The sequence below is a fragment of the Meles meles genome, chromosome 3 (assembly GCF_922984935.1).
Source record: "Meles meles chromosome 3, mMelMel3.1 paternal haplotype, whole genome shotgun sequence".
Lineage (NCBI taxonomy): Eukaryota > Metazoa > Chordata > Mammalia > Carnivora > Mustelidae > Meles > Meles meles.
The window spans coordinates 65,659,775-65,674,941 of record NC_060068.1 but is presented as its reverse complement, the minus strand read 5'-3'; the positions used below and the strand labels follow the sequence as shown (position 1 = coordinate 65,674,941).

The following is a 15,167-nucleotide window of genomic DNA, read 5'->3' as shown; positions in this document are numbered from 1 at the left end:
ACAGGAAAAAGGAAAAGGCAGTACATGAATGTTCAGCACTTACGATAAAACGTCAGCAGAAACTAGAGCTTTTTAAAGTACCCTTACGTCTCTTTATTAATTTAAACTTTATCACAAATACGTAACTGCATTCTGCCGCAATCCCCTTAAGTCATCTTGTTAAATTTTGTCACAACATGTGTTACTGTAGTTCTACACTTTTACCTTTGCACTTTCTAGTGTATAGCAGAGCAACATAATTAACCACTGCTAGGTAGTGTTTACGTTAGTTCTCAAAAGGTTAAGAAGCTGATTATAGCTAAAATCAGCTTTGCCTGAGGCTTCAGGGGCTCTGTGTAATCAAATTAGACAAGCAGGGCACAGTGTCACCTAACACAAACCAGTGGCACTTTCTTCTTTGCTCTGACCCTTTCCCCCCCTTTTTATTAGGGGAACAACTCATGCTTTGTGCTTTTACCAGATAATTTAAAAAGACTTGTTTCTAATAAATTTGGCATGCAATCTCATAAGATATCCACCTGTTTAAAAGTAATGAGAGAAGTTGAGCAAATTTTGAAAAAAAAAAAAAAGGCTGATAAAAAATGTTGATAAAAGAAATCCAAATTTGGGGAGATTGAGATGTTATACAGAAAGTGTCTTCCTAAAAGGCAGGTGACAACATGATCATGTATCCATGATAATAAGGATGTCTCCCAGCTTTAGACAGAAAACTTTTTCTACAGAAAACCACACAATGGTTTATCTGCTTCCAAGAGAACTCAGAAAACTTTATATGCTTGATAGATAAAGCACTGGCATTTCTGAGAAACCGTGGCTAACCCACTCTGCTGAGTTATTGCTCCTCCTCCCTCCATCTCTACTCTTTGAAGTCAGGCAAGGTGAACTGTATAATGGACGCACTTAAGGAGGGGGTTTCATAAGGTAAGGAGAAGAGCAACGAGCCCTAGTTCACAGACTCCTTTTCCACACGGTTCTATATTTAAATGTGGTAAGACGAATTAGACAAATCCAAATCCCTGCTGCCTTTGAGCCTAAAGAGAACAAAAGCATGAACACTAAAGAGATATTAAAAAAGAGAGGAATAGCAAATATAAATAAAAACCTAGAATCTCATTCTTAACAAAATTTGTGAATCATAAATAAATAAAATCTTTAAAAAAATTTGTGAATCATTATTAAAACAATAAGTAACACTTGTTACATCTTTATCTTTCTTACATTTGACTATGAACTTTCAGCTCAAATCCTACATATTTATTACTTTGCTTGAAACACATAAACAAAATGAATGTAAACATCCTACAAATGAGTGAGCAGGATAAAATGAATTTTGCTAATGATTTATTCTGGACAATAAAATAAAAACTTGTTATATTAATTGATTAAGTCCTAAAGAGTTCCTGGAGAAGTCAAATCTTGCTATTTGCACAGTCAGACAATTTCTGCTAATCCAGCAGTAGTTAACAAATTCACATGTGGTTAGCTTGTCTTGCCATAGCTGTATATCACATTTCTGTGCTGCAAGCTGTGCAAAAAAAAAAAAAAAAAAAAAAAAATCAATATGCCAAGTTTAACAAAAGGACAGGAAACATGATGTTCTCCTATATTTTCAATGAACCTCAAATGACTCTGCTGTTCATACTCAGTGCAATTTGTGGCAGAGAAATGTATTCTCAATGAAAAAAAATCTACAATGGAATGAATTATATAAATTCAGAGCCGAAGTTCTGCCTTATTCCATAATAACAATTTATTTAGAGGATTCTGACATTTCTGCTTCAATGTGCACAGTACAATCAGCCATTCATGAGGCAGTTTTTTTTTTTTTAAATAAAGGCTAAAGTAAATTCTGTAGACCTAAGAAATATATACTATTTATGGTAATAGCTTGATATATGTATTTAATTTAGGTTTTGGAGACTTTTTTTGAATGTCTCCTTTCACATGTGAAACACAGGATGAGATCTTATCTATTGAGCAACTCCTTTAAATTACAACATTTTAAGGAAAAAAAAATCCCAATGGATCCCTAGAGACTGCATTGGTTAATTGATTCTAGATTTTTACGTCTTCTTTTACTACTGCAGAAGTAGAAGGAGATTAGTATGAAAATATTGAGAATGAAGAAGGAGTGGTCATGACCAATGGGTCAGCACAGAGCAGTGCCTCTCCTGCCTTCTTAACTCAGTGATGTGGAACTAAGTGTGGCAAAACAACCAGGAACTTGGACTTCAGCCAAAGGATTCAGAACTGTTGCCACAGTGTTTTGTTGTTGTTGTTAAGGAGAGAATTAGCTTTAGGAATAATAAAAAATGCCAAACACATAGAAAAATAAGAAGGCTCAACAATCCACAGAGAAATTCACATATGAAGAATTCTTTGGTAATTTATCTTCATTTCAAAAGCAGTAGTGAATGAATTAATGGTACTGAGCCGGGGAGAACATGTCAGTGATCAGTACTGAAGGTATAAACTGTTACAGAAAACACATTCAGACAATTACACTATTTCTAACTTTCAAATTAATGTGTTATTTAGAAAGTAATCTTCATTCTTGGATAAATATACCCTTTGAAAGAGGACAGGCATAAAGTTCCCAACCAGAAAATAACAATATAATGATCTTAAGTGTTAAATAATACTAATGTTATTATAAATGATTATTTCCATACATAGTTGACTCTTGAACAACATGGGGGTTAGGGGTACTATTCTCCTGCACAGGTGAAAATCTGCATGTAATTTTTGACTTCCCCAAAACTTACGAATACCCTACTGTTGACCGGAAGTCTTACTGATAACAGAAACAGTGAACGGCACATATTTTGTATGTTCAATATATTATATACTGTATTCTTACAATATAATAAGCTAGAGAAGAGAAAAAGTTACTATGAACTCACAAGGGAAAGAAATACATTTATAGCAGTGTACTCTTTTTATGGAAAAAATACATGTATATGTGCACCCATGAAGTTCAAACACCTATTGTTCAAGACTCAATTGTAATTCTTATTCTTATTTTAAAATAGAGGATGTAACGTGGCTCAGAATAGTAATGTTTTTATAGGGATATTCAGGAAACCCAGAATACCAGAGCTTGGGGGAAAAAAATTATACCAAGGCATATAAATCATAATTTGTGTATTAAAGTAGACTCTTTAAAGTCTGCAACCACAATTAATAGTCAAGTATAATGGTTAGTTGTGTGGTCCTAATATATACATAATCTATTCCCAGGAAATGACAGAGTTAACATTTTTGGAAAGCACTTAATCGTTTTAACAACAGCAAAAAATTAAGTAAGAGGTAAACATTTTGCTTCTGGGGAGTAAAACCACCTTAACATGTTACTGATTTTAGGTTTAAATGGCAATTCAAATTATTTTTCCAAATTTTTCATCTTTGTAGATTTTATACTTTCTAGCTTCTTCTCATCTCTCTGAAGGCTCTTTGGTAGTACCTTTCTACTTTCACTAGAAAACATCTATGTGTTAATGAGATTTCCCTATTGCTTTATTGCCAATAAATGAAACCTCCAGATTCACTTCTGATATAGATGCCTGTTCTCTGCTCTTGAGGCAACATTGCCAATTCTCTCTTGGAGGCCTTTTTTATACATCCAATCATTTCTTTAAACTCAAATGGAGGGGTCTGCCTTCATTTTTCTCAGCACTACTTAATTTCTCCAGTGTCGCTGGTATCCACATCTTATTTGTCCACACAGGAGATTTTCTCATAATTTTTATATACCTCAAAATGTAGGAAACTTCACAAAATTCCCCTGACTTTTCTATCATGGCTATTATCTACAAGGCAGAGTAAACCAGGTGTTATAAGCTGAAACATTAAGTGTGTTTGAACTCTCAGGCTACGAAGCGTGTATTTAATTTGATCTGAATTAGGCCTCTAGAAGAGAATCTCAGAGCCAGAAAGGATCATGAAAATTTTCTCCTAACTAAGGTTAAAATGATGAGAGATCCAGAGAAGTTCAACATCTGCCCCAAAGCCACATACTGGTTTGTGATTCTCATCATTCTCTACTCATGCTCTGCTTTTTGTAGTCCCCACTTATTATCCTCTTCAAAGCACAACTGGGGGGAACCATCAACTGATACATTTCCTATAGGTAAGACTTCTACCACTTTCAATCAACATATTCCTTCTGATTCTACTGTTAAACCTTCAACGCACTTTTTCACCATATCTTAGTGTGACTCCTGGATCTTGTTCTAACGTGTGTAAATGCTATCTTGGTCGCAAGCCGCGGTGGCCATGTTATAACCTTGCGGAAGGTGCTTATTAAATATTTTTCCATGGGGCACCTGGGTGGCTCAGTGGGTTAAAGCCTCTGCCTTTGGCTCAGGTCATGGTCTCAGGGTCCTGGGATTGAGCCCTGCATCGGGTTCTCTGCTGAGCAGGGAGCCTGCTTCCTCCTCTCTCTGCCTGCCTCTCTGCCTACTTGAAATCTCTGTCTGTCAAATAAATAAATAAAATCTTTAAAAAAAAAAAAAAGCTCCCTTTTTCATTTTTCTTATGCTCACTTTTCTGAACATTTTAGAGTAGGTTTCTTTCTCCCCCAACCTTCAACACTAGAAAAGAAGTGATTATTTTGTTGTTTAGCCTTATCTACCTAGGCCATTGTGCCTTTTCCCTTCCAAGTCTTTTTAAGATACCCATTTATGAATCTTTCTTTGTAAAATCCATCTAATTACTGGACTGCAGTCAGTAGCCACATGCTATTGCAATAATAAACATGGCCTATTTTGCAATGGGGAAATTTTGAAGTTACACTAATATGCGCCCCACCCCCCACCCTGGCTGGTTTCTGAGATTGGTTTAAGGAGCAGTTTTTAGTTTGATAGGTTTGAAAAAGGGGAAGCGGGGAAGCAGGAGGTGGAACCTCGCATGGCAGCTCTCTCTAAGATGAACTGCTGCTACTTGGGAGAAGCGGCTGGGTATGGTACCAGCTGGGAACTGTAAGTGTTAGAGGCTTTGAAGTCAGTTCAGCTTTGATGTCCTCCTCTCATAGTTAATCGTAAGATAGTACGGAAGAGGGAAAAATAAGACTTTCCAATACTGTCCTTGGTGTCATTGCTCAAGAAATCCTAGCATGAAAAGACTGGTGTCTGTGTGAACTTTAAGTAGCATCAGCCTGTTCTTTAATTCTAAACAGTTTTAAATTATTGATACAATACTTAAACTGGTTAGTTTGGGGAAAAAGTTGTTAGTTTGGGGCAAGCACAGGGATAAGCAAAAGCGAAAACATTCTTTTTTTTTTTCTTTGAAGATTTTATTTATTTATTTGTCAGGGAGACAGAGAGTGAGGGAGTGCATAAGCAGTGGGAGCAGCAGGCACAGGGAGAATCAAGCTGCTTCCCCCTGAGCAGGGAGCCCGATGCGGGACTTGATCCCAGCATCCTGGGATCATGACCTGAGCGGAAGGCAGACGCTTAACCCACTGAGCCACCCAGGCATCCCCAGCAAAAACATTCTTAAATTTGTGATTAGAACATGTGACTCAGTCCATAAGAACAAACATTAATGATTTGGGATTGTCACTATGCTAACTACTGCTTAGACGGAGTTACACATTCGTGATTCCCAACCACGAGGAACTTCACCATCTGACCACTGGCAGCCCTGCCTGGCAGGAACTTCAGATGTCATCTAGGCCTGAGACTGAAGTCCAGAGAAGCTGGTTGGTTTTAGAAACAAAAGATGAAACTACCACGTACACACATACATACACATAAATTAAATAAATGACAACCAATAGATAGCATGTAGAAATAGAGGGATATGAGTATCTTGTGATTTCTTGACTAGAAGGAAAATATGAGAATTTCACATTGAGACAGAACACTGTTTACTTCATTTCATTCATTTGTATAATACTTTTATGTATTTTGCCATATATACAAAGCACTGTTAACTATGAAAATACCTTTAAATTTCTTTAAATCAATTCACTTTTTCTCTTTGCCTAGTCCTAAGCTATCATTCAAGGGGTTTCGTGTGTTATTCATACCTTTTCTAATACATGTTAGAACAAACACGTAATTACTAAATTAAAAAAAAAAGGTTTATCTGTGAACCACTAGAAGTATGCATATAAAACACTAAGACAGAGCACTCAAGGGAAAAATATATCCTATTTCTTGCAGTACTTAAATGAGAACTATGATTCAGTCTACACATTCCTTTTTTTTAAAATGCATTATGTTCAATTAGCCAACATATAGTACATTCTTTAAGTATTTAGATAGTCACTTGACCTGGGAAACTTGAATTTTAAATGTTCTTTTCTTTTTTCTTTTCTTTAGGGTCATGTGGTTTAATGCCTCCCACCATAAAGCTTTAGTTACTGGAAACTTCCCTAGCTTAGTTCATGGATGATAAATAATCTATAGTTTAGTAAAATCTATAATTATATATGATAGCAACGATAACCTGAGACGAAGATAGTGACAAAAAATTTAAAGGAAAAATGATTCCTTTTCACTCTTCATAGTGCTTGCTGTCTTGAGCTGCCTACTGCCTAAAACAAAACAAAACACCAAAAAAAAAAACAACCCCTGAAAAACCCCACAAAACTTTCTAGTTTTTCTAAGTAGAAAAAAAGTATAGAAATACAGAAATCTTACAGGCATGACTTTAATGGGAAAAGGAAAAGAACGATTAAAGTTCTCCTCCTGTTTATGTGTTGGTATCACGTAATGAGATGAGAAAGGATCCAAAGCCAGCCACTACAAGAGAGGGGTTAACACCTCATGAAAACAAGAGGTCATTCCTCTGTTAAATTCCTATCCTTTAAGTGCATTTGAGTTGACTGTAAACATAAACAAAAGCCACTGGTGGGCAATTAAATTTGAAGAAGTGGCCCATAAAAAGTAGAATATTCAGTATGTATTAGAGTCAGTTACACAACATCTGATTTAATAGTTAGATTTTAAGCGTTCCTCTCATAATACATGTTAAATGATCTCAACAAATCATATTCTGTATGGCAGCAAAATGACAATTTCATACAGTCTAAGGCTGGGACGACAAGCACATTAAGGCAAATTAATCTGTAAACCTCTATCTACGTTAAAAGGTTGAAGATCCGCAGACATTTGTAACAAGAACCTTAAAATGAATCTGCCATTCCCAAAGTCATCTCACTAGACAGGAAAGAGGAACTTGGCATGTGACCAATAAATTATGAGAGAGCAACACCTCAGGGTCAGAGAGCACTGATGACTGCAACCAATCTCACCAGCTAGGGCAACAGATTAAGCCGGAGGATAGGATGCCCTACAACCTTAACCTGCTAATACCTTTACATTCTTCAGAATGACCTCTATGTGCTCTTTCATATTAGTTGTTAGTTACACTAATTACAGCTTAACTGGTATTGTTGGTACCAGTTTTTCCCTCAGAAGACATGTAGAGAAAGGTTATCTCTAAGAGCTTGAAATAACTTCAGCCAAATTCTGTTGTGCACATTAGGAGCACTTACCTCCAGTTTTGAATGGGTCTTTTATAGACATCAAAGGAAAGACACTAAAAGCAATGTGTGTTTGTGGATTCTATAAAGCATTTCATATAGGAAGCTGTAAAAATAAGAACAGTAACTTCTCCTGTGACTAGAACTTTAGAACAGTTTAAAACAAGGTAATTTATTTTTTATGTTTATTTTCAACATATAGGGGCTGGTGATTTCAAATAGAAGGAGCTGGTTGTATCTTAACCATGCTAGTGAAGTAAAAATACTTAGCCCTTGAAATCCCCTCAAAATTTATGGTTTTTAAGAAAGGAATAATGAAATTTCTATCATGATCTTTTAGAACCATTTTAAGTTCAACATTTACACTGATGTTAACCTAACATTATATGGAATTGTGCAGAGATTCCAAAGCCCATTTACAAAGATTCAAATACCATCTGTGAAGCTGCAGTAAATTACCCTGTAACATTAATCTTTAAACCAGGCACTAAATCAGAACAGAAACATACCAGAGACTTAAGGCAAGAGAGACATAACTGAATTATCAAGATTAATATAAATAGTTTCACATTTAAGAGTTGCAGGTTCTCAATATTACATTGTTTTGACTTTGAATGAAATATATAAAATTACACATCAACCCTAAAAATAAATTGCTAATATTTAAGTGACACCAGTGGTTTTTGTACATACAAAAAGAACTGTGAACATGATGGCTGGATGGTGGTATTAATCAAAGTGTGCTCTGAGTTAAGAAATATGGTAACAAAATCTTGATTTTATAAAACAGACACATCAGGAGTTGACATTAACATTACAAAAATAAACTTTGTTTTACAAAAGGGAATCTTGAAGCCAAACCTAGGCTTCTTAAAAGATGTTGATTAACAGAATTTTCACGTAAATGAAACTCTTGGGGGGGAGGGGATGAACAAAGATAATTGGAGTACTATGTGTTATCAGATTCAAAACACCATTGATTTTAAGATTTGCCACTATTCTATCTACCACTTTGAAAGAAAAAACAATGCCAATTAAGCTATAACGCAACCCTTTCTTACTATACTGACTGCAAGATATAGTTGTAATTTAGGTAGTTAAAACTGCATCTTGTAATCAGTGAAATACAATATTTTATAATAAACTGACTTGTCTATCAATATACTTAATGAATATGTTTGTGTGTGTGTGAGAGCAATCTAATTTTGAAATCCAGTCACTACGTAATACTAAATAAATTTTACTGTATATAAAGCATTGAAAGGACATTGCTGTATATTTTCTATCTCTGAGGACAGAAGTAGAGAAAGAGCAACTGATATATCGGTAATTTCTGTTTGCTTGGGTAACTTATTGATTAACTAATATTCTTACTTTTTTCCACCAAGGATTTAAGGGAGACGACAAGAAGCTGACATACAATAAAATAGTGAAATAAGAAATAGAAAAGCAGAACTGGGGAAAAGGACAAAAGCAAAGAGATTCTAAGAACTCATATTATTTCAGCTGGATGTAAAAATAATTTTTGAGTAACAAGATAGGTCCTCAATTTTTATATTTTACTTTAATTTGAATAATAAGGTATAATATATTTATCTGTGAGAGTTAAGAAACAATTTTGTCATAAGTATGTAGGATCCTGCTAATCTCAAACAATTGCTATAAAACAGAGTATTATAGTCTTTAATTTTGTGCTAAAAGATAGCTACTATATAAAGTATAACCAAGAGAACAATTAAATACTGAAGAAAATAACCCCCCAATATCATAAGCTCTCCCTTGAAAAGATTAATTTGGTAGTAACAATGGCTAAAGTAGGATTAATGTGAAGAACTAGTAGACTAAGTCTATGTATGTGCAAATGTTAAAACTGTTTTATGGTGGGGTGCCTGGGTGGCTCAGTTGGTTAAGTGTGACTCTTGCTTTTGGCTCAGGTCATGATTTCAGGGTTGTGAGACTGAGCCCTTTGTAGGGCTCTGTGCTCAATGAGAGTTTGCTTGGGATTCTTTGCCTCTTCCTCACCTTCCCTCTCTGCCCCTCCCCCAACTGGCACACACACTCTTTCTTTCAAATAAATAAATAAATAAACTCTTAAAAACAAAAACAAAAACAAAAACCAAACCGCTCTGTGGTATAGATACTGTTATGCTACCTTAGGCTATAAGTGGGTAAATGAGTGGGGACCACCCAGGACTTGAAAGTACTAGCTGGAATGAATACTTGTTCAAGTATGCCCTCCACATAGTGGGCCACAGGTTTCATGAAGTAATTGATAAATGTGGCAAAAGGACCCAGGGCATTGAATATTTAGGTCTATATTTCAAAATCACAAATGGGAAAACAATCTGCTGATGGATCAGTTCAAGTGTTAAAAATGTAGGATCTTCCCATATTTAGTTATCCTACATTTTCTTTTTTCTCTGTATCAGATGACATAAGCATCTGACTGTGGTATGTACATTTTCCAAGAAACTAGAGAAACTGATACAAGGACAACTATGATGGACACATCCCAAACCCTTCTTTGGGGAAGCTCTCCTCTTCGATTCATAGTCCTTGTTGGACCAAAAATTACAATGTCATGCTCAGCTCCAAACCCTTCAAGACATGGCTAGCCCAGGCTCACCAGTCACAGCCAGTCCTACTATTTAAAAGTCTCTCTGGCTACAGTGACTAGTTCATGGATCATCATAGTACCCAAGCAGGGCCAATAAATTTTCACTAACATTCTTATCTGGATGCTAGAGACTTTTCTCTAGGATAACGCTGAACAAAAGATGCTGGATGTGTTTTTATCTATGCTCCCTGTACTGGGTGAAGAAAGCCCTGTTTCAAGAAGGAAAGAATGAGGCCAATAGGCAAAGGAAAGTAGAGAAGAAGATGGAGAGAGATTCTTTTTTTTTTTTTTTTTGAAGATTTTTATTTATTTGACAGGCAGAGATCACAAGCAGGCAGGGAGGCAGGCAGAGAGAGAGAAGGGGACGCAGACGCCCTGCCGAGCAGAGAGCCCTATACGGGGCTCGATATGGGGCTCAATCCCAGGACCCTGAGATCATGACCTGAGCCGAAGGCAGAGGCTTTAACCCACTGAGCCACCCAGGCGCCCCTGGAGAGAGATTCTTAATGGCAGAGTTTGCACCCCAATATCTAGTAGTACCAGAAGTAAATCTATCCCTGGGTTTTTCCATTTACTTGAATCAATAAATTATTACTGTTTGTAAGCAATTTGAATTGGAGTGATGCAACTTATAATGAAGAAACTCTATACTAACAGTAATTTAAGAGAGTCGATTGTAGTCTCTCTTTTTCAACTTCTATAAAATGTAACACTGATATTCACGTGTGCATATTTGAATTTGTGTGTACGTATCTGAATCTGTGAAATAAATATATGGTAAATTTTAATAGTGGCATTTAAAAATGTTAATAATGTGTTTAAGGGCAAGAAGGGTCTCTAAAAAGGGTAAGTAATCCAAAATAATTCACATTTAGTTTTTTAATATTTCAAAATAATGAAGAGAGGAAGGTAGTAGAAGAGGAGAGGGAGTTTATTCTCCTGATTATATTTTTCTAGGCACAAATAAAAGTAGCTTGCATTTGGTGAAAACATATGAGTTTTTTATTGGGGAAAAGTAGCACAGACATGTTTTGGGAAGCAAAGGAAAGCTAGCCAAAGATGGTTTTACTGTAAATAATTCCCTGAATAAACAATCCGCTCATAAACAATTGGGAGGTAGGTGCAGCTATTTTTCTTGGGTTAGAAGGCCGTAGGATTGCACAATAAATGCTTTTCCAGAATGAATTTTCATACTGCTTATACTTCAACAAGTAAACCATTTTAAAAACAGACTAGAAAATAACTGTCATCTGGCATTATGATTTGTGTGAGCTACATTCCACCTCGAGTTGAGTTATAAACAACTCCAATAAAAATATCTGTGTTCTCAGAATGATTACTTATCTTCCACTTTCTAAATATCCTTATTAAACTCCCACATAGCTCACTTTTAGAAACCTTAAGTTACTAGGCTTGCTACCTCTGGCTATTCTCTGTTGGTGGTTAAGGGTCTGAAAAGGCAACGGCTCAATGGAATGGACCAAACATGAGTCTGCTACCTTCAGCAGACCTCTCAAAACAACTATTTCATCATACACACTCGGGATTTTCAGAGGTAATATATATTCATAAGAAAAAGATCTATCAATGCTGTATCCTAATAGATTTCTGGCCTGTCTTCAAAACAAAATTTGTCTGCTGAAATAACTTATGCTAAAAAGTGTCACTTGGTCTTTAAAGACAAAGCATGGGTGTCAAGACACATGTGTTTATTGATGGCTCTGAAACTGGTGAGTCTGCATGATTTGGGCAAAAAAACTTAGTATTCAAATTCTACACTGATACGGAAGATTCATTTCAGGGAGTTTTGTAAGAATTACTATACAAATGAAAACATTTCAATATTCATGGATGGAAGGAATACTGGATTAAAATAATAACTAAAGATATATAAGTGCATTTTTTTTTTTTTTTACACAAAAGACCATTATGAAACACTGCATTGTTCTTTATGCCTTGCTAAGTACTTTTCCATGATTTTTATGAGGCTTTTTGGGGGAAGTTCTAAGAATGACTCTATATGGGAGTACAGCAATCGTTTTTATTTCATATGAGAATAAAGCACAGATGGATTAATTATTTATCTTAAGTAAATTGTTTGGTATGCAAACTTAGGTACCTATTTGATCTTCAGTACCATGGCAGAGAGAGTATAACAGTGTTCCAAGATAGCCAACTGGGGTTCCTAATCAAATGTATTTTGGCAAACAAAGGAAACTAGGCTACTACTTAACACACTGTCTTTGGTGCCTAATGGTTTTTTCAATAACCAAAATCATCCCAGTGTTTATGATATTGCAATAAACTTAAAGGAAATAGCTTTTTACTAGAAGTCTGGTGGAGGCAATTGACTCCAATGGATCTGTTGGACCCAATGGACCAGTGGATCTGCTGATTATTAATTTCTGTAGATTTTCTGATCCGTAGTGCCAAGGCAAACCATCAGTAAGCTTTACGTTAGTATTAAATTATTCTAGTTCCCAGAAGAAAGGCCTTCAGAACCTCAGATCTCAGCATTAAGATTTAGGCTATTTGTCATCAGTCATTATAAAAACCAGGCACACAAAGAATATTTTTTTTGTCTTAACTAACATCAACAATAACACTATAATTAAAGAAATTATCTATTGTATTGTTCATTGTCTCCTCAAGAATGATATATAAATCTTTAAATTTAAATGTTAAGAAAATATCCTGGGAAAGATACTCCATGCTCATGGATTCGAAGAACAAATATTGTTAAAATGTCCATAGTACCCAAAACGATCTACAAATTTAATGCAAACCTTATCAAAAAACCAACAGCATTTCTCACAGAACTAGAACAAACAATCTCAAAATTTATATGGAACCACAAAGACCCAAACAGCCAAAGAAATCCTGAGAAAGAAAATCACAATTCCAGAATCTGGGTTATACTACAAAACTGTAGAACTCAGAATAGTATGGTACTAGTGCAAAAAGAGACACATAGATCGAAAGAACAGTATAGAAAGCCCAGAAACAAACCCACAACTCTATGGTAAATTAATCTTTGACAGAGAAGGCAAGGACATGCAATGGGAAAAAGTCTCTTCAATAAATAGTGTTGGGAAAACTGGACAGATAGAATGAAACTGGACCACTTTCCTTCACCATACACAAAAATTAACTCAAAATGGATTAAAGACCTAAACATGAGGCCTGCAACTATACAAATCCTAGAAGAGAATACAGGCAGTAATTTCTCTGATACCAGCTATAGCAACACCTTTCCAGGTATGTCTGAGGGAAGGGAAACAAAAGCAAAAATAAACTATTGGGACATCATCAAAATAAAAAGCTTCTGCACAGCAAACGAAACATTTAACAAAACTAAAAGACAACCTACTGAATGAGAGAAGATATCTGCAAATGACATGTTCAATAAAGGGCTAGTACCCAAAATCTATAAAGAATTTATAAAACTCAACACCCCCCAAAATAATCCAATTTAAAAAAGGGCAGAAGAAATGAGCAGACATTCCTCCAAAAAAGTCACTTGGATGGTGAGCAGACACATGAAAAGATGTTCAGTATCACTCAATATCACAAATCAAAACCATAATGATATATTACTTTATACCTGTCAGAATGACTGAACTCAAAAACACAAGAAACAATTCTTGGTGAGGACATGGAGAAAAAGAACCCTCATGGACTGTTGGTGGGAATGCAAACTGGTGCAGTCAATGTGGAAGACAATATGGAAGTTCCTCAAAAAATTAAAAGCAGAATTACCATATGTACCAGTAATTCCACTCCTGGGTTACCCAAAGAATATGAAAACACTAATTCAAAAGGATATATGCACCATTATGTTTACTGCAGCATTATTTACAAGAGCCAAATTAAGGAAGCAGCTCAAGTGTCTACTGATAGAAAAGAAATGGTATACATGCATATTTTCTAACCACACACTATGAAACTTGAAATCGACCATGAGAAAAAAATTTAGAAAGACCACAAATACATGGAGGTTAAAGAATACTCTACTAAGAAATGAGGGGGTCAACCAGGAAATTAAAGGGGAAAAAGGTACAGGGAAAGAAATGAAAATGAAAATGTGATGGTCCAAAACCCTTGGGATGAAACAAAAAACGGTTCTAGGAGGGAAGTATATAGGATAGGCGCCTACTACAAGAAGCAAGAAAAATCTCCAACACAAAACCCAACTTAACACCTAAAGGAAAAAGAACAACAAATGAAGCCTAAAGGCAGCAGAAGAAGGGAAATGATAAATATTAGAGCAGCAATAATGAAATAGAAACAACAACAACAAAATAGAACAGATCAATGAAACTAGGAGCTGATTCTTCAAAATAATTAGCAAAACTGATAACCCCTAGTCAGACTTACCAAAAAGAAAAGAGAAAGGACCCAAATAAATAAAATCATTTATGAGAAGAGAGATCACAACCAACACCACAGAAATACAAACAACTATAAGGGAATATTATGAAAAGTTATATTCCAACAAGTTGGGCAATCTGGAAGAAATGCATAAATTGCTAAAAACATATAAACTACCAAAACTGAAACAGGAAGAAATAGAAAATTTGAACAGACCCATAACTAGCAAAGAAACTGAATCAGGAATCAAAAATCTCCCACCAAAAAAAATCCCAGGGCCAGATGGCTTCCAAGGGGAATTTTACCAAACATTTAAAGAGGAGTTAATACCTATTCTTCATCAACTGTTCCAAAAGAAAGAAATGGCAAACTCATTCTACAGGGCCAGCATTACCTTGATTCCAAAACTGGACAGACCCCACTAAAAAAGAGAATTACAGGCCACTATCTCTGATGTACATAGATGTAAAAATTCTCAACAAAATACCAGCAAATTGAATCCAACAGTACATTAAAAGAATCATTGACCATGATCAAGTAGGATTTATTCCTGGGCTGCAAGGGTGGTTCAATATATGCAAATCAGTAGTCATGAACCACATTTATAAAAAAAAAAAAGGGTAAGAATATATAATCCTCTCAACAGATGCAGGAAAAACATCTGAGAAAGTACAATATCCAGTCTTT

At 35.4% G+C, this 15,167-nt stretch overlaps 1 protein-coding gene across 5 annotated transcripts in view; it reads right to left on the bottom strand.

Annotated features, from left to right (window-relative positions):
* FAM172A (family with sequence similarity 172 member A) overlaps window positions 1-15,167 on the bottom strand; it is a 429,585-nt gene that overhangs the window by 89,657 nt on the left and 324,761 nt on the right. The window contains exon 10 of one of the 5 annotated variants that reach the window (XM_045999244.1): window positions 1,267-1,525. The exons of 3 other annotated variants lie outside the window; for them this stretch is intronic. In XM_045999244.1, the coding sequence (XP_045855200.1) occupies window positions 1,506-1,525 (20 nt within the window). In that variant the 3' untranslated portion in view covers window positions 1,267-1,505. Of the gene's footprint in view, window positions 1-1,266; window positions 1,526-15,167 lie in introns of those variants that run through there. One more of the 5 variants, XM_045999243.1, reaches the window with a different exon arrangement.